The 27132-nt window shown below is 41.7% G+C and overlaps 1 protein-coding gene across 2 annotated transcripts; it reads left to right on the top strand.

Moving 5' to 3' along the window:
- Nucleotides 1-22414: 22414 nt before the first annotated feature.
- On the top strand, nt 22415-26841 carry LOC147620364 (pentatricopeptide repeat-containing protein At2g39620-like). 2 transcript variants are annotated; one of them, XM_086824613.1, is made up of 2 exons: nt 22415-22974; nt 23084-26841. In XM_086824613.1, exon 2 carries the CDS (start codon nt 23264-23266, stop codon nt 26216-26218), a length of 2955 nt encoding a protein of 984 aa, XP_086680739.1. In that variant the 5' UTR covers nt 22415-22974; nt 23084-23263; the 3' UTR covers nt 26219-26841. The 2 variants fall into 2 exon arrangements, with proteins under 2 accessions (XP_086680739.1, XP_086680740.1); XM_086824614.1 differs by having other exon boundaries at nt 22529-23181; nt 23212-26841.
- Nucleotides 26842-27132: the final 291 nt, after the last annotated feature.

Raw genomic sequence — 27132 nt, 5'->3', positions numbered from 1 at the left:
TTTATATTAGGTGGTGGAGAAGTGTACGTGATCGGGTCTACATTCCCAAGCACCCTTCAGACGCATGGGTGCTATCTGAGGTGGAGGAGACAGGATTGTACCCCAAAGAGTGGATTGACGAGCTTCAAGGCAAGAACACATGGATACTTTGTCCATGGTGGTTAGACTACCTAGAGGGGGAGTTTCCTCCACAGGAGGTAGAGCAGTTTCAGAGTACGTTTCCTTGTGCACAGTATTTTATTTGTACGAGGTATGAAGCCTATTTTTTGGGAGTTTATAGTTCTAATGTTGGTTGAATGCACTGGCCAGAAAGGACAAGAAGCTTGCCACCGAGCAAGAATTGACCCCCGTGAAGAAAAAGGATAAGAAATCCACACCTCCATCATCCCAAAAACGGTCACGGCCAGACAGACTGAGAAGGAATGACTCAGATGAGGAATCTGAGGACAGCCATTCCAAGGATGATGAGCATGAAGATGAGCGGCAGTCCCATGCACAGGGCAAAGAGCAAGTGACCCCTTCACAATGGCGAGACCCAAGAGCAGGTGTCGGAGAGTTCAAAAGATGACAAGGCAGACCTCTTGGGATCTAGTAAGTAAATTTAACATGTTAAATCATTCATTAGATCATTTATTCATCAATGCTCATAACATGTATTTGGTGTTGTGTAAATGTAGAAGACTACCATCCCATTGTGGTGAACCCCCTACACTTACTTTTGAGCTCAAACATTGATCACCTCCATCTTGTGCCTATGGGAAAGCAAAAACACAGGTACGATCTCTCAGAAGTGCGAGTGACTCTCTCCATTCATCGTCATTATAGCGTTTGCACTCCCCTTACATGCTTTGTTGTTCTAGGAATCTTGCAGTATTGCAAAACGATTCATGGGATCTTTGACGAGGTGGGGAAGCATGGATGCGTTCGATAGCCTTGGAGGCGTGCGCTTGGTGTGGACTAATTTTCCTACAGATACGTGTCTCCATAAGGGCATTTTAGAGGTTCCTCAGTGGAATGTTTTTCGGGAGATACTTGTGGAGTCGGCTTCTGTGCTTGCTGCAGAGTTCCTGCATGCCGATGGCGCTATGGTGTGCACTCTACGTGCAAAGCACTTGGGGATTGGTGTGCAGGAGGCAGGAACTTGGAACTTCACAAAGGACTTTGTTCTTGCGCGTCCCACAATATCTCTATGTTATGTCAGAAGATGTCCAAGAAGAGGTGAGTGCAGGATTCTTTGGTTTTTGTGAAAGTCAAGCTCAATGATTTCCCTCCCTAAAGTACTTACTAGTGTGTGTAAGTAGGTCTCTGCTTTGGTCATTGCGCTATCCTCATGCACCCCAGTGAGAGTACGTCCACTCCAAAGTATGATAGGCAGGGAGGCGAGGTAGCTGTAATTGCGGAGGTTTTGAGGTTGGCGGTGATATCTTCTTGGAGCCAAAAGCACATGAGGAAACCTCCCTATACCAATTGGATGCAGACGAGGATCCCATCCAATATATTGTTGAGCGTAGCGAGCCTTTCGTTCGCAAGGTAATCATGTGCAGAATTCAGTAGTGAAATCGTTATATAATCAATGTCTTAGACATTGTCATCCATTTGTACATATGGTAATTGTGGGCTTCTACTATGGCAGGTGGTTACTCGGGACATTCACTGATCGTGGGGATGCTATCCTAGATTGTTTTGCTGGTACTAGGTCCATGGCTAGAGCATGCAAGACACTGCAACAACATTGCATCTGATGGTAGTTATAACTTGATATGCATTGATAGTTGTAAATGAGTTGTAAATGAGTTGCAATGTGTATAGTGCTCTTGTATCCATCCACTCCTATCCTCTACTATCACCACATGAGAGAGACCATAGATAGCTGATAGAGGGAAGGAAGTGTAGAGAGAGAAACCGCTTGCCTAAACACCAAATCGCTCAAAAATGCTCGCCATAAAAATATACCCCCAACTACCAAACCCGCCCAGTGATATAAATGTCGACCTGAACAGTCATGCAGGCACCTCGTGAGTGTCAACTCATGTTGATCTTGACATCTCAATAGCACTAAGGCGAGATGTTCTTTTGTGGTAGAAGACTTAATTGGCATCAAGTTTTCTTGAGTAGAGGTCACAATGTTTGGTACCTTTCATATAGCCACAAGTGTTTGATCAATGCACTCAAGAATCTCTTGGAGTTGTGGCTCCATTCCCATAGCTTGGAAGACCGTTGAGATAATCTCATACCAAAAAAGACGATGAGATTGCATGTGAGTAGGTCCATTAGCATATTGTTTTTTATGTTGTACTCCCACTCTACTCCCTTAAGGGTTCCATCAATCCATTTGTCTAAGGTTTTGTGGAATCTCTAATGAGTTTACCAGTTGGGGGAAGGCTCTATTTGCATAGATTTTTGTTGAGAAATATGGTACCATGGAGCACAAGGAAAATATGGAGTGAGTGTGAGAAGCCACATCACCTAGTGAGAATTTTCCCACATGAAAGAGAAAGGCCAAGTTGTATTCTCCTCATATAAAAGGAGGACATTTCAAGCATTAGAATACAAGCACAAGTTCTCAAGTCTTTTATGAGTACAAGTTTCCATCTTGTAACCTAACTAAACTTGAGTCTAAAGTCATGATGATGAGCCTTTTTCATTTCTATCCATCTTAGTTTAGTATTGTGATTAGTATAGGATTAGTTTATGATTAGATAAATGTCTTGTTACTAGGATGTGTCATTAGGACAGCACGATCCCTATTTCTCAACATGGTATCAGAGCTTAGGTATAGCTCTCTTAGCTTCGTTCTTTAGTATTAGAATGTGATTAAGGCTTTCTTAGTCTTGTCAATTAGTGTTTTTTTTCCTCCTTAGCTTCTACAATTAAGAGTTGTGATTGAATACCTTTCTAGGATTAAGAAAGGCTAAATTGTAAAGAAGAGAAGGGGGTGGCCTTTTTCTTGAAGGCATAGCATTTGAATTTAATTCAAGCAACTGTAAAACAAGAAAATCAAGAAAACCATAGATTTAAAATTAAAAAAGTAATAAAATTTAGCTTACATGGAGTCGTAAGCTTTCCTTTGTTGGAATTAGGGTTGCAAGAAAGCACACAAAGCTTGGAGAAGAAGCAACAAGAATGCACACAACACAAAGTGTATTAGATTGTGTCAATGTACAAAAGATAAGTTAGCCCTAGAATGATGGGCGTATATACAAGCCGGGGGAAAAAACCTCCTAAAGAGGGAAAAAGTACCCCGGCGGTCCTAAGTGTGTTCACACACATCACTGCCTATATATATGGTAACAAATCCCCCCTGGGAGTGATGGTGTGAACGAGAGCTGGCACTCATGTATAGGGGAGTGCCATGCCCGAAGTAGATCAATCCACAAAGGGGAGCAAGCCCAAAGCTTTGCGGAAAGCTTCGAACTTCTCACGAGGAAGCGCCTTTGTGAAAATATCGGCGAGGTTGTCCTGTGTTGGCACATAGGCCAAGCTGATCTCTCCTGCTGAGAGTCTCTCCCTGACATAGTGATAATGCACCTCAATGTGCTTTGTGCAAGCATGAAAAACTGGGTTTCTCGCAACTGCCAATGCGCTCTGACTGTCAGTGAAGATAGATTTGGCAGACTCCTGTCCAACACCCAAGTCAGCCATAAGCCGTCTGAGCCACACACACTCAACCGTAGCTGTGAAAGCTGCCCTGTACTCAGCTTCACAACTAAAAGTGGCCACAGTAGGTTGCTTCTTGCTCAACCAAGATATGCATGAGCTACCGAGCATGAAACAAAAACCACTTGTGGACACTCTTGTGTCATAGCAACAACCAGCCCAATCTGAGTCCGAAAAAGCATGTAAATCTGGTGGCAACGATCTCCCCTTGGGATAAAACAACCCAAGATGTATGGTGCCACTCAAGTAGCGAAAGATGCATTTAACTACCTTCCAATGCTGAGACCCTCGGCTATGCATAAACTTGCTCACCTGTGAGACTGCAAACTGAATGTCCGGCCTCGTAATGCATACATAAATGAGGCAACCAACAGCTGTCTGATAGAGTGTGATATCAAAGTGATCTCCAGCATCATGAAGACGCAACTTCAAACCTGTCTCCATTGGAGTAGCAATAGGCTTGCAGTCTTCAAGGCCAAATCTCCGCAACAATGTCTCAATATACTTTGTCTGACACAAAGCAATACCTCCATCACACTGCTTAAATTGTATCCCCAAATAATGATGCAAATGTCCCAAATCTGACATCTCAAAAGAGGCATTCAAATCAGCCTTGAAATCAGCAATATGACTCTCATTTGGTCCTGTGAGTAGCATGTCATCGACATAGAGAGCAATGATTAGATGTACACCATCCACACGTTTAACATACAAAGTGCTTTCTGTTGGACTATTCTGAAACCCATGTGCAGTCAAATATGCATGTATCTTTTCATACCAAGCTCGTGGAGCTTGCTTTAAACCATATAAAGCCTTTTTTAACCTGCACACTTTGTTTTCCTGCCCTCTTTGAACAAAACCACGAGGCTGCGATACATACACCTCCTCATGCAAATCTCCATTTAAGAACGTAGTCTTTATGTCCAACTGATGTACATTCCAACCATTATGAGCTGCCAATGCACAAATGCTACGAATGGTAGTCATACGACAAGTGGGAGCAAAGTTCTCATCAAAATCAATGCCCTTTTCTTGAGCATAACCCTTTGCAACAAGTCTAGCCTTATAGCGATCAACACTGCCATCTGGCTTTCGTTTCAACTTAAAAACCCACTTACATCCAATGGACTTTTTACCAATAGGCAAATCACACAAAAACCATGTACCATTCTTCATTATAGCATCATATTCACTTTGCATTGCAGCCAACCAATTTTCTGATTTTTGTGCCTCATCAAATGAAAGAGGTTCTTTCTCTTCACACATACTAGACACAGCTAAAGAATAACAATTTGATGCATAAGAGGCATGCTGAAAACCTGAACGAGTACGACTAGATATAGGTGCATCAATTTTACTATCACGCAAGGTTTGCACCAGCCATTTAGGCATACCTCTAGCCTGCTCATTTTCAGCCCTATCCTCAAAAATTACATCCTGTAAATCTGCATCAAAAGTAAGCTGATCTATGATGTCGTTTGAAATCTGCATAGGCTGAATATTTGCCTCATTAGGACTTACATTGGAATTTCCACCTGTATAAACAGAGGCAACAATGTATCAAATACATCCCGTGAGCTCACACCTGTCTCTTTGGTACATGATAACAAAGGCTGCACAGCATCTTCCACAAAAACAACATCTCGACTAATCAAGATACGCTTTGACTGCGGATGATACAATCTGTAACCTTTGCTCTCAACACTGTAACCAACAAAAATGCATTTGATAGCCTTATCATCCAATTTCCTGCATTGTTGCACAGGCATTAAAGCATAGGCCAAGCAACCAAAGACACGCAAGTGACCAATAGAAGGCTTCCTGCCATGCCAAGCTTCGTATGGAGTAATAGACTGCAAGGCCTTAGTGGGACACCTATTGAGTACATATGCAGCACACATGACAGCCTCAAGCCAAAACGCATGTGGCAAATCTTGGCTCTTGACCATACATCGTGCCATCTCCATAAGTGCCCTGTTTTTCCTCTCAGCAACACCATTTTGTTGAGGGGTATACGGCATTGTACATTGGTGTTTTATCCCACGACTAGCCAGAAATGCATCAAACTCTTTAGACAAGTACTCCCCCCCTCGATCAGAATGGAGGGTGCCCACAGTACAATTGGATACATTTTCAACCATAAGAAAAAACTATTTGAAGCACAAAAACACTTCGGACTTTGTCTTCAGTGGATATACCCATGCATGCCTTGAGTAATCATCAATGAAAGTCACGAAGTACAAGTGTTTACCAAATGACGGAGTTTGCATAGGCCCACATACATCACTATGTACAAGTTGCGATTTGCGAGTGGCCCGCACAGAACCATCCTTTGGAAACGCAGAACGCTGCATTTTGCCCAAAATACAGCCTTCACAAACATGTTTCAATGGTGCCTCAAGAGGGGGCAATGAAGCAACCATATCAAATTTCTGCAAACTAGCAAAGTTCATATGACCAAAACGAGCATGCCATAGTTTTGCATCTGAAACTGCCTTTTCATCAGAAACTGCATTTGCTGAATCTTCCACACACTTATCATAAGAATTGAGCCTATACAGCCCACAAAACAAGATGCCAGATGCAATAATCGTATCACCAGAAGTCAAATCATGAACAGTACATCTGTCATCCACAAATTTGACGACAAATCCAAGTCTAGCAAGCGCAGAGACAGACAATAGATTCTTCTTTATTCCTGGCACATACAAAGCATCTGAAAGTGTGAAAGCGCTGCCATTTGCAGCAGTAAGCATAATTTTACCAACGCCCTTCACTGGGTAAGAAGCATTATTGGCACATGTGACAGTATTCCCATTAGAGACAGCCTCAAGACAAGTGAACATATCACGATGTGAGGTAATGTGCTTTGTAGCACCACTGTCAAAATACCATACATTAGAGTCAACAGAAACTGCCAAACATGCATCATGTACAGATGGGTCATACTGGCAATACACGCTAAACACCCATTCTGTATCCTGCACAACATTTGCAGAATCTGCATTTGTAGAAGCATCTGCTATTGTGGCTGCATTTGACTCTTTCTTCTTTGCCTCTTTAGCCTTTAGCTTAGGACAATTCTTAATGACATGATCATTTGCCTTACAATAGTTGCACCTGGTTTTTTTCTTGCCTTTATCAAGAGCCTTCTCAGACTTATTGTTGCTACTTGTGGAAGGAGAAGAAGTTACATACCTACTAATAGGAGAAGAAACAGTGGAAGGGGCTGCCTTACCACTTCTTCTCTGCTGCTGGACAGCAATAAATGCTTGATCAACTGCACGTTGCTTGGCCCTGTTTTGCCTGGACTGCGCTTCTTGTAAGAGCTTGTTGACTAAAGTATCATACTTGACAGCATCAGGTCTGTCCTCAGTAAGAAGTCTCCACATGGAAGCAAAAGTCTGATATGTCTCAGGTAAAGCATCAAGAACAGTCTGCACAAGAGAATGATCTGGAATAATCTCACCTGCAGAAATCAACTGTTCTTTGAGATCTTTAATCTCAGCAAGAAAAACATTCATGTCATCATCTTCCTGCATAATCTTCAATTCTAGCTCTTTACGCAGGTAAGAGATTTCTACCTCGTTACGACCTGCATACAAACCAGCTAGAATATCCCAAGCCTATTTTGCTGTTTTAGCTGAACGAATATGTGGGGTGATGTTACGTTTGACAGAAAGTGCAATCAAGGCATGAGCCTGCGCATCTTTACCATCACAACGAGCTTGTTCAGCAGTGGGTAAAACAGCAGCAACAGTAGAGCTGCTAGAACCTGCAACATCCTCAACAGATCCTACATCCACAGAAAGTGGACGTACATCCATACCCTGCACAATGTTCCACACTCCTTTTGCAACCAAAACATGCTACATCATGTATGCCCAAAGTAGGTAGTTGCCATCTCCATCCAGTTTGTCTTCAGCAGACAACATGCGAAATACATCATTGCTGTTATCAGCCATGGCCACTGACTGAAACTGATGCAAAAGCTGCCTGTAATGAAGCAAAGACTGAACAGAAAACAACTCGTGCTATGTAGCACGGTCCACAATAGAATACGTATGCCTGTTTTGCAGAAAACTGCACTGTCAAAATTTCTACAGAAAATGACGAAAACACCTGTGCAGAACTTGCAATGCAAAAACGGAGCCCGAAACGACCTCATATGCGATTTTTGAGAACGCTTAGCTCTATGGGCTAATTTACAGAGTATAGGGACCTGCAAGCGATCGTGAAATCTCACCTCAATCGGAGAACGTGAGTCAGAGGGTACCGACGGCGTAGCCCTGGGAGCCGATGCCTGCTCTGATACCAATTGTTGGAATTAGGGTTGTAGGAAAGCACACAAAGCGTGGAGAAGAAGCAGCAAGAATGCACACAACACAAAGTGTATTAGATTGTGTCAATGTACAAAAGATAAGTTAGCCCTAGAATGATGGGCGTATATACAAAGAAAAAACCTCCAAAAGAGGGAAAAAGTGCCCTGACGGTCCTAAGTGTGTTCACACACATCACTACCTATATATATGGTAACATCCTTTGGCTTGAGGGATTGAGGGTTCTACTCTTGTTTGAAGCAAGAGTGGCCACCAATTTCTTTAGAGAGGATTAGGCCAAAAACAATTGAATTATTAAAAAATTCAATGTAAATGACTCAGGACAGGATCAGAGTAATAGTGTATAAACACCATTAAGCTTTTACAAAGGGGGGAGGCTTCTATTTATAGGAAAAAGTGGGCCTCTAACCAACAAAATTGATTCTAGAATTTTCGAGATCAGTTTGGTCAATTTTTGACCATTTTTAGGTCAATTTAGCTTACTTTTTAGATCTAGTTGAAACAGGAGAGAGGAGAGATGAAAATATCTCATTATTTTTTAGTTTAAAACTTCTCCACACATGAAATAGGTGTCGCCTTCATGAGGGGAGATCCCCACACTGAGGTGTCAAAAATGCATCATTTCCTCTAAATATCTCTTAATTTTTAACTAATAAACCTTGTACTCAGTCAACTCTTCATCTTACGTGAGTATTTACTCATTTTTGGGGGTTTTTCTTTTATTTTTCAATTTATCTTCCCCTTACATTTGGATTAATCTTATTGGTCCATAGGAACCTTAATTGGAGCATAATTCAAAAATTTATGAAAATGTGGACCCTTAGGCTAAGGTCCTTTTTAGCTATTCTATGCACAGAAATCAATTTTAATAATTAATATCAGTGATATCCATGCATATTCATAGGTGAATATGTACATGGAGTAATTAGAATATTTCTTTTAGAATGCACAAACGGTGGGAATTACTCTTTTGGAATAACATAAAAATAAAGTTTCTTTTCCACAAAATTCTAGAAAATTTTACCCTAACCTCCTTTGTATGGCTGACCATTTATCATTTTTATCATTCTAATTTTAACTTAAATTAACCCAATCAAGATGTATAGGACCTTTATCTACTCAATTTTCAGAATTCAAGAGAGTAAACAATAAGAAAAGTTTAATTAATCATTTAACTAATCTTTCAAGGATTAAGAAAGGCTGAATTGTAAAGAAGAGAAGGGGGGTGGCCTTTTCCTCAAAGGCATAGCATTTGAATTCAATTCAAGCAACTGTAAAATAAGAAAATCAAGAAAACCATAGATTTAAAATTAAAAAAGTAAGAAAATTTAGCTTACATGGAGTCGTACGCTTTCCTTTGGCTTGAGGGATTGAGGGTTCTACTCTTGTTTGAAGCAAGATTGGCCAACCAATTTCTTTGGAGAGGATTAGGCCAAAAACAATTGAATTATTAAAAAATCCAATGTAAATGGCTCAGAACAGGAACAGAGTAACAGTGTATAAACACCATTAAGGTTTTACAAAGGGGGAGGCTTCTATTTATAGGAAAAAATGGGCCTCTAATCAAGCAAACTGATTCTAGAATTTTTGAGATCAGTTTGGTCAATTTTTGACCATTTTTAGGTCAGTTTAGCTTACTTTTTGGATCTAGTTGAAACAAGAGAGAGGAGAGAGGAAAATATCTCGTTATTTTTTAGTTTAAAACTCCTCCACATGAAATAGGCGCCTCCTTCATGAGGGGAGATCCCCACACTAAGGTATCAAAAAAGCATCATTTCCTCTAAATATCTCTTAATTTTTAACTAATAAACCTTGTACTCATCAGTGAACTCTTCATCTTATGTGAGCATTTACTCATTTTTGGGGGTTTTTCTTTTATTATTCAATTTATCTCCTCCCTACATTTGGATCAATCTTATTGGTCCATAGGAACCTTAATTGGAGCATAATTCAAAAAAATTTGAAAATCCGAACCCTTAGGCTAAGGTCCTTTTTACCTATTTTCAATTAATTCCAATTGCACATTGAAAATTTCTTTTTGAATTTTTGTTTCAGTGGAAATCGTTTTAGACACGAGGAGGATTTTTATATCAAAAAATATCTCAATTTTGAATTATCTCTCTCTAGATATTTTCTCTCTCCAGGCCAAAACAGGATCTTTCTTTTATTTCAGAGAGGGGAAATTATAAGATCAGAAGGGGAGATTGTTATACATGTACACCTCAAAAGTTGGATGGAGGAATCTTACAAAATTGGTCCTTAGAGATTTCTCCTCCTTTGCTAAAAATGTTGTTAAAGCGGTTGAAGACTCTAGATCTATTGCTTTTTTCAGAGTAGTTGAGGGGATTATTAGGGACTTGGGGGGGTGCGGAGGAGGAAGCTACACTTTAGCTTGTTTCACTTCTCCTGAATTCAACCTTGGTGTGCTGAGGATTTCATTTTGAGCTGAGGGGTCGTCCTTGTTAGTAGCCTCTTCTAACTTCTTTAGTTTGAGGGATAACAGATCTCTTCTGTTTTTTCAGAGTAGTTGAGGGGATTATTAGGGGCTTCGGGGGTTGGGGGGAGGAAGCTACACTTTAGCTTGTTTCACTTCTCTTGAATTCAGCCCTAGTGTGCTGAGGATTTCATTTTGAGCTGAGGGGTCGTCCTTGTTAGCAGCCTCTTCCAACTTCTTTAGTTTGAGGGATAACATATCTCTTCTGTTTTTTCTGATTTTGGTTACCTCCTTCTTGATGCATATTAGCAGGGCCTAGGTAGATTTGATGGCCAGACTCCAAGCCCTGGCAGGAGTGATACCACAGTTGAAGAAGTTTGTCCAGATTCTTATCACCTCCTCTTGCACAACCGACAACTTGAACAGAGCAGGGTAGGTGTGGAACCATTGGTTGTACACTTTTTTGTCATGATTGTCCAATAGAAGGATAATAGGACAATGATATGAAAGGCAAGTGGATACATCAGTTCTACATTCACCTCTGACAAAGGAATTACCTAGTGACTTGCTCACATAACCTCTGTCCAACCTAGCCTTCCTTGTTAAACACCCTGAGCATAGTTTTGGTCTCTAGTGTTCCCTAGATCACACATCTCAAAATGGTCTAAAGTGCAATGCCATTCCTGGAGCTCAGCCCCTTTGAGTATTTGACCCAAGCCTTTGTGTCTAACCTCTCTAGATTCCACCATATTAAAGTCACCCATTAATATGATTGTTTCAGGGACATTTTTCAAAGATCTCCAAGTTCTAATTCAATTAGCTTGAGATTCTCTAGCATAAACCCCAATGTAAGAGAAGGTATCCAGCGCAGATGCAGCCCACTGGTCATGCATGTCAATTCTAACATCCTTCAACTCATTCTGCAGATCTGTATACATTCCCACAGCCACACCTCCAGACCCCTGAGGGTGGGCTATGTATATCCAAATGTGGTCTTTGGAGATACTATGGAGCCTTTTCTCTAGCTCATCTCCAACAACTTTAACTTTAGACTGTGCAATGAAGGAAAACCTGCCCTGTTGCCTTAGCCATTATTTCACTAACTCAGCTTTTAAGGGGTCAGTAAATCCCTTGACATTTAGAGAGGTGCATCTCATTTCCCTTTTTTCTGGGTGTTGACCTTTTTGGGTCTAGCCTTGGAAGCAGATTGTGGGGTGGTTCCTTTTCAGTTCTTTCATTATTTCCATTTCGTTGGGGTTGCCATTTTCTGAATCAGAGGGGGGTTGTCCATCTCTGAAAGGCTCCTCACCCAAGTGCCCAAGCCCAACAGGCAAGGTTGGGGGAATTAGATCTTGATCCATTTGATTGATTTCAGCCAGAATTTGGGATCTATCCAGGGGGTGGCTAGGATGATGTACTCTTGGGAGTCTACAGAGAGTCCTTAGGGTCTGAAATGCTATCTAGCAAAGCATAGGAGTTAGCAAAAGCCTTCTGGTGCCCAGGTCTATGCTGTTTGAAGGTCTTCCTTCTGTTAGGAATAAAAAATTTATCTCCTTTGTCTTTTGAGGTAGAGGGGCCTTGGGAGGGGGGTGCCTGGGTTTGCCCCAGTGGGTTGATTATTATTGTTTGGGGGTTGCTGGATTGGGAAACATGCAATTGTCAAGTTAGGGTAATTGGCTATGCATTCTCTGATTACATGCCCTTGCTTCCCACAGTGGAAGCAGGCATTGGGAAGGTGTTTATAGTGGATTTCTTGCTGGATATTGTACTCACCACAATTGATATCAATTTCATTCATTAGGGGTTTTTCCAGATCCACTTCTACAAGAAATTGAGGGTGCCAAGTAGTATTGTAATAATTTTTTGTTCTCATACCTTGGACTTTACCTAAAGGTGAGACAGTTTTTTTAATCCACGGGTACAAGTAGAAAAGGGAGATTACGGAGTTCAACCCAAACTGGACAGAGGCTGAGGGCTTGGCCCCCTAGGGGTTGAAGTCTTTGGTCCAATTGAAGAAGCAAAAGGGGATATTTTGGTCCAACTGAAGAAGCAAAAGGGGATATTTTTGTACATCCATTGTCCTGAACCCTAGACCTTGAGAGCCATGTCCGGGTCTTTGAAGAGGAAGATGTAGTAACCATTGGGGAGAGCTTGAATGATTTCAACCTCAATGCCTATAATAGCTATCCAGTTGTCCCTGATCCAATTTCTTAGGAAGTCTACAGGGGGCCTTGGGCCAAAAGGTTAAGCCCACTAAAGCATCTAGCTGTGTAGTCCCTTTCCAAAGAAAAAACTAGATCTGGTGTAGCAAGCATACCAATGGTTTAGAGGAACCGAGATTACCTACATGAGTGGTGTCCTTTGATGAAGACTTCTTGGGGGCGGGTGCACCTTCCTCCACTTGATTCTGAGCAACAGTACGTTTAGCTCCTCCACCCTTACTCTATACTTCTCCACCCTTGCTCTATACTCCTCCAACTGTTTCTTTATAGCCATGAAATCTTCCATGACTTGGTCAAACTTCATCATCGATTCTCTATTCGACTCTATGGTAGGAGGCCATTGTGGAAATTGCTGGAAAGAGGTCGATTGCACAGTCTTGAAGGGAGGAAAAATCGTAACAGTTTGGCCAGAGGAGGTGCTCTACGCTCTAAGGAGAGTGGGGGTTCCCCTCTACTTGGTGCCCATGCACCCAAGGGGGGGGCATGCACCTCTGAGGATGAAGAGAATACTAGGGCACAACAGTTTCGAAGGGGGCAGGAGATGGCTCTACTCTAATAATCAGAATTTGTGATCCCTTTTTTTTTGGAAATTCCCTTTAAATCACTCCTTGATTTATGGGAGCATTAAAAACCATTTATGTTGCCATATATATAGGACGTGATGTGTGTAAACACACTTAGGATAGCCGAGGCAGGTTTTTTCCCCGGGCTTGTATATACGCCCATCATTCTAGGGCTAATTCATCTTTTGTACATTGACACAATCTAATACACTATGTGTTGTGTGCATTCTTGCTTCTTCTTTTCCAAGCTTTGTGTGCTTTCCTGCAACCCTAATTCCAACAATTTATTGACTTGTGAGACACATGGCACCACACTAGTGGACCATCGTGGATGGAAGATTAAGCCTAATCAATTTTTGGATTAACACTAGTACAAAAAACCAGGTATAGGTAGAAATTGTTGAAGTTACAGCAATGTGATGAGCTATGGTGGATCAAATGCTAGAAGCAACATCATTAACAAAGTGATGAGATGATAATTAAGACGTAATTAGTGAGAAATTAACTAATAGCTTAATGTAGGCATGGATAATCAAAAACCAGCAAATTCTCATTAGGCCAATGCCTCAATTTATAGAGTTTACATCCAAGCATCTAATCCCACTGATTTCTCCTTGATTCACTCCACCTCTCCCAGAATATCTCCACCTCTTTTCCTTGATTCTCTCCACCTCTTCACTTTTCCCAGAATATCTCCCAAAATATCTCCACACTTCCTAAATCTTCTCATGCTACCCTTTATTCTCTCCTAGTAGATTCTTCTCACCTTTTCACAGGTTCTCTCACATTTACACATTCTCTTTTACAGCCTCTAACCAATGGCTTGTTCCCGCACACACCCTATTCACTTGTATATTTCAACAGAAATTAATATGAATTTTGGCAACTCTACCAAGTTTTCTATTTTCCACCCGAATCGGTCACGTAGATAATCGTTATTAGAGTTAACCCATGGCCATGAATTCAATTTTGGGATCTGTTTTCCCAAAATCTACCAATTTCATGCCCAATTGGTGATTTTCAAAGAGGGAATTAAAAAAAACCAAAATTTTAAGCACAATCCTCTTTGATCCATACACCAAAATCAAGCATAATTCTTACCACTTTGCAAGCACAGATAGCCAAATAGACTAATCAACACGTCCTAAACACAATGATGGTGTTTGTTTCGCCCAATCCCATCGTTTGGGGGCTCAAATGAGCGATTTGTTTTTTGATTTTCTTGAAAAAAGAGTGCAAAATTAAACAAATTAACCAAACAAACTTGAAATTGCAAAGATTAAGAGTAACAAGAAGTGATTGAAAACATGAAAAGCATGAAATTGAAGCAAAATCAATGAAAACACATGATTTTGGCATATTTTTGTTAATTGAATCATTCCTTTCCTCGTTAGTGAATCCCACTTCAAACAAGAAAGTTATGTAAGATAATTGACAAGAGATTGGTGTCCCGGCCAACAGAACCATTTATGTCGGGCCTTTGACCACTCAATGAGACTCTTCTCTCATGCCTGGGGAGCCTAAACTCTAACCCAAACCCAATATGCCATGGGAAACATGCAATGCATTAGTGAGGCAACTCTCACTTACCTCTATGTCGTTTGCTTGAATCAAGGACTCCTCGTGGTAGCTATGTCAATGCAAGCACGCCAAAGTAGCTCAACAAAGACACCACCACCACACCTCAAGTGTAGCCACTACTCTCTCTCACTCCCTCCCTCACACACACACACTCACACAAGCATTGAAGGCAAGTGATAGGCCAAGTAGAGAGAAGAATAGATCACTTTCTTCACTTGAGAGCATACAAGAGTGCATACAAGAATGAGGATTTAGAGTTACACTTTGACCTTTACACTTGGCTCATAATGTTCACACTTGGCCGGCCAATGTTAAAAATGAGGTCCTAGTGCATCCAAGACCACCTACACTAGCGCAAACACCTTGTCCTAGCTCGTAAATCTAACCTTATTATGCCATGGCACACCTTTTATATACAAGTAGGGATCATGCATGTAAAATAATCCATTACAAGAGAAATATGAATTCTCTAGTGTCTAGGCCAATGAATGTGAAAAATATGTGGTGGCCCCGACAACGATGCCATAGAAGTCTTTGACAACACTTAAGAATGTAGAAGAATCCTTGTAAGCTTAGGAAAATAGTTACCAGGGTGGATAAGGGCATACAAAAGAAGTCAGGATTATAATTTTAATGGGTGTTATCTATGCTGCAAGTGCCTGATAGGAGGTCGGCCAAGTTATGGGCATGTGAAGAGCCTATATAAGGCTAGGCCAACATTCAGTCCTTTAATATGACCCTTTTGAATTATCTCTTTTGAAAGGAAAAAGGCCACATGTTTTGTACGGTCTTTTGTACTATATAATATATAAAAAGTACAAATCTCTCTCTCTCTCTTCTCTCTCTATCTTTGTTGGTGATTTGCATCAAGGTTCCTATTTAGTTATTTAGGGGCAAAAAGAATACACACAAAGCTTCTGCGCATGTGACATTGTTATCAAAGCATTAGGCTCAACAAAGCTAAGATGAAGGTGTCCCAGGTCCTAGGAGAATAACATAGCCAGGGTAGACATGCCATGCGGTTGGTTGGTTTTGTCAAAACCTAAGGGAATGGCAGCCTGAGGGTCGGCATACCATTTGGGGCATACCAAAGGAAGGATCTCGAGAAAACCATTCTATTACATCGCCATAATCAGCACCATAACCAAAGAGGGGCAAGAGCTCATGGTCACCACCCAACCATAGAGGAAGGTGGATCCAACCCGGGTGACTCGCCCCTGAACCCTGGACACACTCACCACATGCACTTCGGCGTGTGGACTCCATGTCCGGTCGAGCTCTGCCGCCACCGCTATGGGTGACTCACGCATGCCATTTACAGGCTATGTGACATTACCCCCCCTTCTAAGGAGTTTTCGTCTACGAAATAAACTGGGAAAATTTGTTGGTAAGCATATATAGTTGTTCTCACTTGAGACCTTTTATGACCTATCCTTCCATTTAACAATTTCTCATCGAGTACATAGTAAAACTCGTGTTCCGGTCTTTGAACCTAAGAATTCTCCTTGGTTCATGTGGAAGTGCAATAACTCCAAGGATTCAACTACAACTTTAAGACAAACTATGTTGTCTTGGTGATACATTGTTTTCACATGCCACTAACATGAAAACTAGGTGTATTCGAGAGCTCTCTGACAACTCAAGTTTATAGACTACACTACCAACCATTTGTAGACTACGTTACTAAATATTTGTAGACTATACTACCATGCTATGCTACCAACTTGTTGACTCTTCTCCTTGCATAGCTCAATGGCCATAGAAGATGTAGACTACAATCCACAAAACAACGTAAATGGAGCAAATCTAGTCATGAACAACAAAAAATAGATTCCAAAGGGGAGAGGTACTCCTCTCTGCTAAATTATTCATCTATGCGCAAACATATGCTCTAGAACCTCATTGGGTTTTAGTTTGACCACCATCAATCTACCGATGGTTAACCTCACTCTTACTTAGAGTGATATTTAATCTTTGAAGATTTTCCTTCAAAGATGACTATCAAACTTTCTACCTCTATCAAACACTATATCTGCAGGCATGCCATATAGTTTGTAGAGATGTTTGATATTAAAGAGCTAGCGAGCTCAGATGTTCACATGTTATTATTTGGTCAAATGTTGACCTTTTTACTTTTCTCTTCAAGAAGAGTTTTCGTTCACAAAAACGGTTCAGACTTTGTAAAGAAGTGTTTTTGGTCATCTACGCCTATAACTTTCCTAAGTACTACGGCAAGGAAAGCAAGACACAACACATATTTTCCTTAAGTACTATGACCAAGGAAACATGCAACACTCATGTTTCATCTAGAACATAAAACCATAGTTGCTACTTGCAATTATGAAAAATGTCAATAAAACACAAATTTCTACTAAGGCATCGAATAACATCATGCCTTTAGTATACACCAAAATTTCGCAAATTCTCAAGAACCTCATAATGAATGTGCTCCAATATTCAAGGAATTTCTTTTCATGTTCTACGACATCAAAGATATTTTCCTCTTGTGGTTAGAAACCACATGGACTTTAATTCAACAAATCTGTGAAATTGTTACAAGTCTTTAGCAAATTTTTCTATAATGTGGTAAAGTTCAATTGACCACAGAGTTTAAGGAGAGATACACTTTTCTCTCTCCCCAAAAGTTCTTGCGTCAAGAACTGTTTAAACATCTTGCAAAAAATGAAGATGATTTCCACATAGGCAGCATCTATGTGATGTATAGTGTCTACGCACTACTAGAAAATCAAGGGTAATGTGAACCAATAAGAGTATCACTCCCAGCCCACGAGTAGATACATGCATATCCACATGTCCTGCAACCACTTTGGTTGCTTGGCAATACATATCTATGTTCCTACAGCCAACCATGTCTCTATGGACATATTTATGGGCTATCTATGGTCACATCCGAAAGCTAATAGCACTATCCAAACACACCTCTACAAGTGTGGTCTCACTGGACATCTCTACTATGTGAAACAATATCGTAAACCATTTCAATTATGGGAAATGATTTACTATAAAGCAATAAACAAGAAATTCTTTATCGCTTACCCAGTCTGTATATACATATGCTATGAAATGTGGATCATGTATGCCTCCAACACGCCTTACACTGATAGACAAACAAAATCAATCGAGTATGTACTTCAAGATTGCTTTGACATGAATAAGACAACATCCAATTTGTGTTCAATATTATTATGAAGTTTGGTTTATAACAAATCTTTGTTGCCTCCCCATGACAATGGTAATGCACTACCTATCCGTATAGGTGGCAATATACTACCCAAATGTAACCGATGAGACAAGAAAAATTAACGGGTCAATGTACGCACTTCATAAACATATTACAAAACACAAATGTGTATGATTATTCTTTTTCCTAGTGATTAAAGAGGAACAGTATCCACTTTACCATGTCTATCAAAACACCAAATCTTTCCATTAATTTGGTTGAGTAACTCTGTACTCCTCTAACAGTAACTCTGTACCTATGAATATACTTTTCTCAAGTTGGGATATTTACAGAGCCGTCTTTAACAAGATGCTTGAGCCACTTATTGCGAAGTGCTTATCTATATTGACTCAAAATCTTTGGATGGCACAAAGTATGGGGCATTTTAGAATCCAATTGTTGTTGATTCAAAGATATTCACTCAACAAGTATGTCAATCTGTAAACTTTATGGTTAGCATCTAACCATGAGTCCTACTAGGCTATGATACCAGCCTTAGACTTCTTCAACTTTCAGTGTGAATATAAACAGGAAAGTCCCTGAAGTTTCTCAAAACTTTGTGGTACCACCTCATGGCCATCTACCATGCCTGAGCATAGCGTGAAAACAATTTTATGCATACTCAACTACACACTGAACACTCTTACCGATTTGGTTTAGCATCAAATTGACAAGGTCTTTATCTAGAATAACAAGCACCTAAGGTTTGTGACTTTCCATAAAATTTGAGCTCGTTGTGGGAAGTTAACACCTATATTGGTTAAATGAATATATCACTTTCTTCCAATAAATTTATCATCCCCATTCGACACAAGATCAAGTGAGCATGAAGGGTCCACCCTTGAGCGCTCCGTCTCAGTACATAACCCAAGAGATTTGTCTGATTGCTCTGGATCAGTGCTCACTCTTCTTCTCGTAGAAACCTCAACTAATCACTCCGAATTAGCACACATTTCTAACGAGGAAGGCGATGATTATTGGAAAGTACACGCGCATACAACAATACCATGCCAAAGTATAAAAAATGATCAAGATAATTGGTAGGCATTCTGTACTAGCATCAAGATCAAGATTTATGTAATCACTTAGGATTAACGTCAAATCTACTGTGGTTTGCCTCTAATCTCTTTGGATTAGCTTCAAAACTTGAGTTTACTTCTGAACCACCATGTTCAGTCCGAAACTTGCCAAACATGTTAGAATACTCTGCTAAGCTCTTCGGCTTAGAACTCTTTCTAACAAACACAGTCATGGTTTATAAAACTATGTTGGATCCGATGACAATAAATAACCATGCTTGTTTGGAGTGAAGTACTTCTCACTTTAACCAGGTAGTAACCCTATCACATACTGGTAATGATCCACTCATTTCTCAGTGCCTTGCAAACTGGTAGGTTCTACAAGGACATGAATTTTGCAACACTAAATAGCCCAAGTAAAATAAGAATTTTGCAACACTAAATAGCCCAAGTAAAATAAGAATTTACTTTTTTAATTTATGAAAGTCATTCCATACTTCCATAATTTGTACGGTAGTAGCCAAACATGTGCTAAAAAATGAACACCAGTGTTGGATATAGGCGAGATTACACTCCTTGAATGTTGTAGGGCGTCCCCCACATATCACAACCATCCAACGTGTTGGATATAGGCGAGATTACACTCCTTGATTATACTCCCTAAATGTTGTAGGGCGTCCCCCACATATCACAACCATCCAACTATACTAGTTCCCCTGTGCACCAATGGTTCTATAGAATTCTCAAACTAGTAACCACTCTGTTAGCACTAGTATTTGATCATGGCTATGCTACCTATAGCTTCTCCGAACTCTATCATTGGATTTCTTCCCAACAAAGGCTATCAAGTGAGTTTCAAAGTTCAATCTTGTCCAAACACTTGATCACACTCTATGGAACAAGTATACCACCACTTGATCACTATGGAACAAGCGTATAACCAATCAAAGGTCAACCTCTGTGTATGAGCCTTGGTGTCCCATACCACCACGACCACAATGACCTTTATGAGCACTTGATGTCCCATACCATCAAGACCACAATGACCTTTATAAGCACTTGGATTTCTTCCCAACAAAGGCTATCAAGTGAGTTTCAAAGCTCAATCTTCTCCAAACACTTGATCACACTCTACGGAACAAGTATACCAACACTTGATCACTACACGGAACAAGTAGCGTATAACCAATCAAAGGTCAAGATATGTGTATGAGCCTTGGTGTCCCATATCACCAAGACCACAATGACCTTTATGAGCACTTGACATCCCATACCATCAAGTGAGCATGAAGCTCATTTTGTGACAGATAAGTCCACGACTGTTTTCCTCTCCTTGAGAAATAGTTACAAAATCTCTAGCAATTGGATGACCACGCATCCAAACCAAGGGTGTTTGCAACTAGACCAGCTATGCAACATCATATATGGTGCACAGGGTTTTCAAAGTCTAATAGGATACAATTTAAGGAACTATAACAAGCTCCACAGCCTCCAATACTCATTGTAGAGTATTTCTGAAAGTAATCCAGTAAGATCTCAATGGGCCGCTACCTAAATTGGTATTTAAGCCAAGCTCTTGGGATATTAGAGATTAGCTAGACAAGCTAGCTTTAGAACAAGACCTCTTAAGGATACTCTCATTTCAAACAAAAGTAACAATGACATGCTTCATAGGTAGGTTAAGTAGCTACGTACTTTCTAGAAGTCATGTTGAACCAAGTTCAAGTCATCAACACCAAAGTTTCTCTATGTTTGGTAAACTTCGAAATCAAGGATCACTACAGATCTCCCTCTAAGATTACTACGAATCTTAGAACAATTGATCTCTATGGACCATACAAACAACACTTCAATTGTTTAACAACAAATCAATGTAGCACACCTTTCTCTCTGCAAAATTTATCCAACACGTTGCTTCCCTGGAAGGCGCTGCCTTCAACAAACTCTTTGATGCACCTTCCCTTTGTTTCTTCTTTGAGAGCTCTCAGGTTATGGTGGAACAGTAGAATGCAAGCTCTGGCTAAGTCGCTCTTGTTGGTGCTTGCAACAACAACCACTTCTTTCACCCTATTTTCTTACTTCTATGACTATGCGGTTCTTGCTTGTTCACACTGGTTCTTAATAGTAGGTCATAGCGGTGATCGAGGCCATTGGCTATCCTGGCTAGCGCTATTTCCTTCGCCCCATAGCTAAAGAGGGGCAAGAGCTCGTGGTCACCACCCAACCATAGAGGAATGTGGATTCACATTGCCGGCTTATATAGTGGCCTGCTTGCCCACACTAGCGCAGTCGCCCACGGTCACCAGACCCGAGCATCTCACCCTTGAACCCTAGACACACTCGCCACATGCACTTCGGCATGTGGACTCCATGTCTAGTCGAGCTCTACCCCGCCATCGCTACACGGGCGACTCACGCATGCCATTTACAGGCTACGTGACATGTTCCAAGGGGAGTGAAACAAGGATGCCATGATGAACTTCAAGAAGGAGACCATTGTAGTGTTCAGGGACTCGGCATGAAGGCAAGGGAACAAAGTGGAACAAATGCTCAGATCTCAACACCAGATTTGGAGTGGAATCAGAGACATGACAAGGTTTTTAGTGAAAAGGTTGCCAAGAACGAAGGATGACAAGTTTGGGAGTCCATGAAGAGACAAGTTTTAAAACAATTCTAGGAGGATTAACAAGAGCTACCGCCATTATCTTACATTAAGGAGTCATGGTAGATACACCAAAGGGGTCATACATTCAAGATATGAAGCAATAGTGTCCAAAGTTACAACTTGGACTGGCGCTCGTAATGGTGTGACGGAGTATTTATGGGCGATTCCTGCAAGAGCGTGTGGTAGCAAGATAGGATGAAGTCCTAAGTGATGTACTTCATGGATATATTATGAGAGTAGTCATCATAATAGCATTAGGCCTCTTATGAGCCTAAAGTGCCCTGTTAGCCCAGTTTAAGTGAGTGTGAACACTTATGGCCATGTATATAAGTGAATTTCTCTCATAATACAATATACTCTCCCATTGTACAATTGAGTCTCGCTCTTGCTAATTCTCTTGCTAATCTCTCTCTCTAATGCATGCTAGTGAGTGTCTGTGAGTGAAGTGAGATGAGAGGAGGGACGAGGACCCGTAGTGCAACGTGGCGGTGTGACAACGCTCGCCGGGAGACGCGGTGGAATTGCTTCTCAAGGAGTTGTAGAGCTTGGAGACCTCAAGGGTTATGATTGGAAAGATCCTCACGAGGACGACAGTGCAGTTCACCAGGTAATCTCTTTTTGGATGTGTTTCAAGGAGGATTAGGGTGAGCCATAACAACAAGGGTATAATGACGGTCATCCAAGGTTAGGTTGGAATCCCGTCATCAAGTTTAGGAGGGCAGGTCATGTGCACACATGGACATGGCTGATCTCCAAGCTAATCCTTGATTTGGAGAGTAGATAAATAGTAGGCTTAGGGCACTAGCAAGGCTCAAGAGCTTGCAGAGAAGAATCCCTGTAACGTCAGGACAACAGTCGACATGGTGGACAAGGACATACAGAAGAAGTCGAGATTATTTATTTTGGTGGATTTCCACCTGCAGCTAGCGAGGAGTGACTCTGAGATATCACTTGGCCTCTTTAACCACTAGACTACAACCGTGGGTGTAATCACGGCCTTTTCTTTCTTTTTCAGTTATGGCTCCTTCAACGAGTTTCTACTTAGCCTTCGTGGTTGTTTCTTCTCGGTAACTAATACGGGGATCTTTTTTCCGGAAAAAGAGAGAGGTGTTAAACTGAGAAATTCTCTCTTGGTGTTTCGAACACAGTGGCAGCGGAGATGGCATCTTGCCCCAAGGCACATACGGAGAGCTTACGGAAGGCGTACTTGAGGAATCCCTCGTCGTGGTGGTGGCACAATCGAAAGAGCAAAGTAAGTAAAATTGCATTTCACCTTTGCATAGATAGGAAGGAAGCTGCTCTGCCCTCTGGCCTTTGCCGACGTGAGTGAGACTTGGCTGCCCTTTGCTTTCAACAAACAGACCGGCATAGACTCACCATGGATGGATGGCTGGTGCAATCCAAGTTGGGTTCAAAAGATGCTCAGGCCCGAAAAGCCTTGCGCTATGGAGACACTACAACTGAACCACCTCCACCAAAAAGCAGTAGTGGTGGTGCTGTTGCTTGGGAGGTGCTCAACATAGAGGAGGCACTCACTCGGAATGCCGCCACCCCTTCAAGCTTCGGTCGAGGACTTTGTATGCATCTTGCACAAGTGCAGAAAGGAGAAAAACCTGCCCCAGGTTCTGCGCTTGCATGCCTACATGCACCAAAGTGGATTGGAATCTCATACATCACTGGGGAACTACCTAGTCTCTATGTTGGTGGAGGTTGGAAGCATGAGCCATGCCCAGCAAGTTTTTAACAGGCTGGTGTATCGGAATGAGTGTTCGTGGAATTCGCTCATTACAGGTTATGTCAAACGCGGGGAGTCACAGCATGCTCTCACATTGCACCAGAAAATGCAGGAGGATAGTTCTTTGCATCCTAGTGGGTACGCCTTTGTGGCCTTGCTGAAGGCCTGTGCTACACTAAAAGATTTGGAAAGAGGTTGTGAACTGCACACTGAGATTGCTAAAGAAGGGTTGCTGGAAAGAGACATTTTTGTTGGCAGCACGTTGGTCCATATGTATGCCAAATGTGGCTTGCTTGCAAAAGCGCATGAAGTGTTTGATAATCTCCCAGTTCGAGACGTGGTCTCCTGGAATGCACTAGTCGCAGGATATTCTGAACATGGGTGTGGTGAGGAGGCACTTCACTGTTTTGAACAGATGAAACAGGAGGGCATCTCTTCAAATGCTGTCACCCTTGTTTGCAGCTTGACAGCTTGTGGCAGCATAGGAGCTATGGCTAAGGGCCAAGACATACATGCTGAGATTGCCAAAAAAGGATTGGAAAGAGAGCTCCTCATTGGCAACACCTTGGTCGATACGTATGTTAAATGTGGCTCGCTTGCAACAGCACAGGAAGTGTTTGACAAGCTTCTAGTTCGAGATGTAGTCTCCTGGACTGCATTGATTGCAGGATATGCTGAACATGGGCGTGGTGAGGAGGCTCTCTACGGTTTGGAACAGATGCAACAGGAGGGCATCTCTGTGAATGCTGTCACATTTGTTTGCAGCTTGAAAGCTTGTGGGAGGACAGGAGGCACAGAAAAGGGCCAAGAAATGCATGCTGATATTGTCAAAAAGGGGTTGGAAAGAGAGCTGCTTATTGGCAACACCTTGGTTGATATGTATGCTAAGTGTGGCGCACTTTCAACAGCACAGGAATTGTTTGACAAGCTTCCAGTTCAAGATGCTGTCTCATGGACTGCATTAATTGCAGGATATGTAGAACATGGGCATGGTGAGGAAGCACTCAATTGTGTAGAGCGTATGCAACACAAGGGCATCTCTTGGAATGCTTTCACACTTGTTTGCAGCTTGAAGGCTTGTGGCATTGTAGGAGCGACAGACAAGGGCAGAGAGGTACATGCTGAGATTGTCCGAAAAGGGTTGGAAATAGATCTCCTCATTGGTAACACCTTGGTTGATACGTATGCTAAATGTGGCTTGCTTGCAACAGCACAGACAGTGTTTGACAAGCTTCCAGTTCGAAGTGTGGTCTCATGGACTGCACTAATGGCAGGATATGTGGAACACGGGTCTGGGGAGAAGGCACTCTACTGTTTCAAACAAATGCAACAGGAGAGCATCCCTCTGAATGCTGTCACATTTGTTTGCAGCTTGAAAGCTTGTGGCAGCTTAGGAGAAAAAGCCAAGGGAGAAGAAATGCATGCGGATATTGCCAGAAAAGGGTTGGAAAGAGAGCTCCTCGTTGGAAGCACCTTGGTTGATATGTATGCTAAATGTGGCTTGCTTGCAGAGGCACAAAAAGTTTTTGACAAACTTCCAGCTCGAACAGTAGTCTCTTGGAATGCACTAATTGGAGGATATGCTGAACATGGGCGTAGTGTGGAAGCACTCAACTGTTTCAAACAGATGCAAGACGAGGGCATCTCTCCAGATGCTTTAACACTCACTTGCAGCTTGAAAGCTTGTGGCAGGACAGGAGTTGCAGAAATTCATGCTGAGATTGCCAGGAAAGGGTTGGATAGAGAGCTCATTGTTGGAAACATCTTGGTTGATATGTATGCTAAATGTGGCTCGCTTGCAGAAGCACAAGAAATGTTATACAAGCTTCCAGTTCGAGACACGGTCTCATGGAATGCCCTGATCGCAGGATATGCTGAACATGGGCGTGGTGAGGAGGCACTCTACTGTTTCAAACAAATGCAGCATGAGGGCCTCTCTCTGAATTCTGTTACATTTGTTTGCAGCGTGAAGGCTTGTGGCAGCATAGGAGCCACAGTTAAGGGCCGAGAAATACATGCTGAGATTTCTAGAAGAGGGTTGGAAAGAGAGATCCTTGTTGGGAACATTTTGGTGGATATGTATGCCAAATGTGGCGTGCTTGCGGAAGCACAAGAAGTGTTTGATAAGCTTCCAGTTCGAGATGTGGTCTCTTGGAATGCACTAGTGGCAGGATACGCCCAGCTTGGAGAGAGTGAAAATGTTTTTCATATCTTTGATAGAATGATAGGAGAAGGTTTGAAGCCAGATTTGGTCACATTCATCAGTGTTCTTAATGCATGTAGTCATGCAGGTCTAGTGGATAAGGGCCAGATGTACTTTGAAGCCATCACCAATGACTATGGTTTCATGCCAACTCTTGAGCATTATACGTGCATGGTTGATCTCCTTGGCCGTGCAGGCCATATAGACAAGGCGATAGCGATGATCAAGAAGATGCCGTTCCATCCTGGTATTGTTATGTGGCATACTGTGTTGGGGGCATGTCGAAACTGGCGCAATGTGGAGCTTGGAAGACATGCCTTTGAACATGCAGTGCGTTTGGATGAAAAGGACCCAGCAGCTTATGTGTACATGTCTAACATCTATGCAGATGTTGCAATGCAGGAGGAAGCAAACAAGATTGAGGCAATGAGAGTAGAAAAACAAGCATGGAAGAAGCCAGGACATAGTGGGTGTGGAGGGACGTCCACAGAGTGGTGCACTCCTTTTTGGTTGGGAGTAAAAGACACTTCCAAAGCAAAAATATGTATGCGAAACTAGAAGTCTTTGCTCAAAATTTCACAGGAAAGGTATGCCACAGGTGTGCATATGACATGATGATGCATGTACAAGCATAATGAGAAGGTGGCTATGTCTTGTGCCTTACATTATACACTAAAAGGGGCATACATACCTGACTTGGACTCAGTGAGTCGAATGATGTATGTGCATCTCTCTGCTCTTTGTTGCAGGCGGTTCTGCAGGTTGGACTTCAAGCATCCACATATACTGATTTCATCATCATAATCAGTGACCTGTTCAGAGGTTTCAAGTGATGAGGACATTTTTCCTGCCTCATCTTATGGTACACAATAACTTCAGTCAGGGGAGCCTGGCTCTGTAGTCTGACGTGCCTCCTTGGGTGGTTCTTGCTATGCTATGGTTGAGTTTGTGTCCTTGCCTGCCAGCAATATGCAAGGTCAGTAAAGGAACAACAAACACCATTGTTGACAACCTTTTATATTACAAGAATATAGTATCCTTTCTTTTGAAAACACCACATTCCTTTCTCTATAGGGGCACCCATTTTACGCAGGCAGCCATGAGGCAAAAAAAGTAATGCTCAAACGTGGTTGAGCCGCGTGACATTATTGTTTTATGATATAAAATGCAATTTTTGATTTGTTTAGCATACGCATGCTTTTTAATTTGCCTTGGGGTTATTTTTCTTCTTGGCTTTTGTCATACCAATAGCACCCCCTTTGGCATCTGGTTCCTTTTAGGGGTTTCTAAAACACCCCAGGCTGCATAGGCATGTGGGGAGCTTCTGGCTGTGGTGTCCTGTTGTGTTTGTCTTACATTATTCCCACTCACCCCTCTTCTCGTCAAGATTTTCTCTTCACCTTGTCTTCCTCATCCACAATCTATGAGACAGTTCCCCCCTCTCTTACCATTATCGTCAGCTGCTGCTGTAT

The sequence above is a fragment of the Cibotium barometz genome, chromosome 31 (assembly GCF_041138505.1).
Source record: "Cibotium barometz isolate CiBa-2024 chromosome 31, ASM4113850v1, whole genome shotgun sequence".
NCBI lineage: Eukaryota > Viridiplantae > Streptophyta > Polypodiopsida > Cyatheales > Cibotiaceae > Cibotium > Cibotium barometz.
Note: the sequence above shows the minus strand (reverse complement) of the source record. Positions and strands in the feature narration are given on the sequence as shown.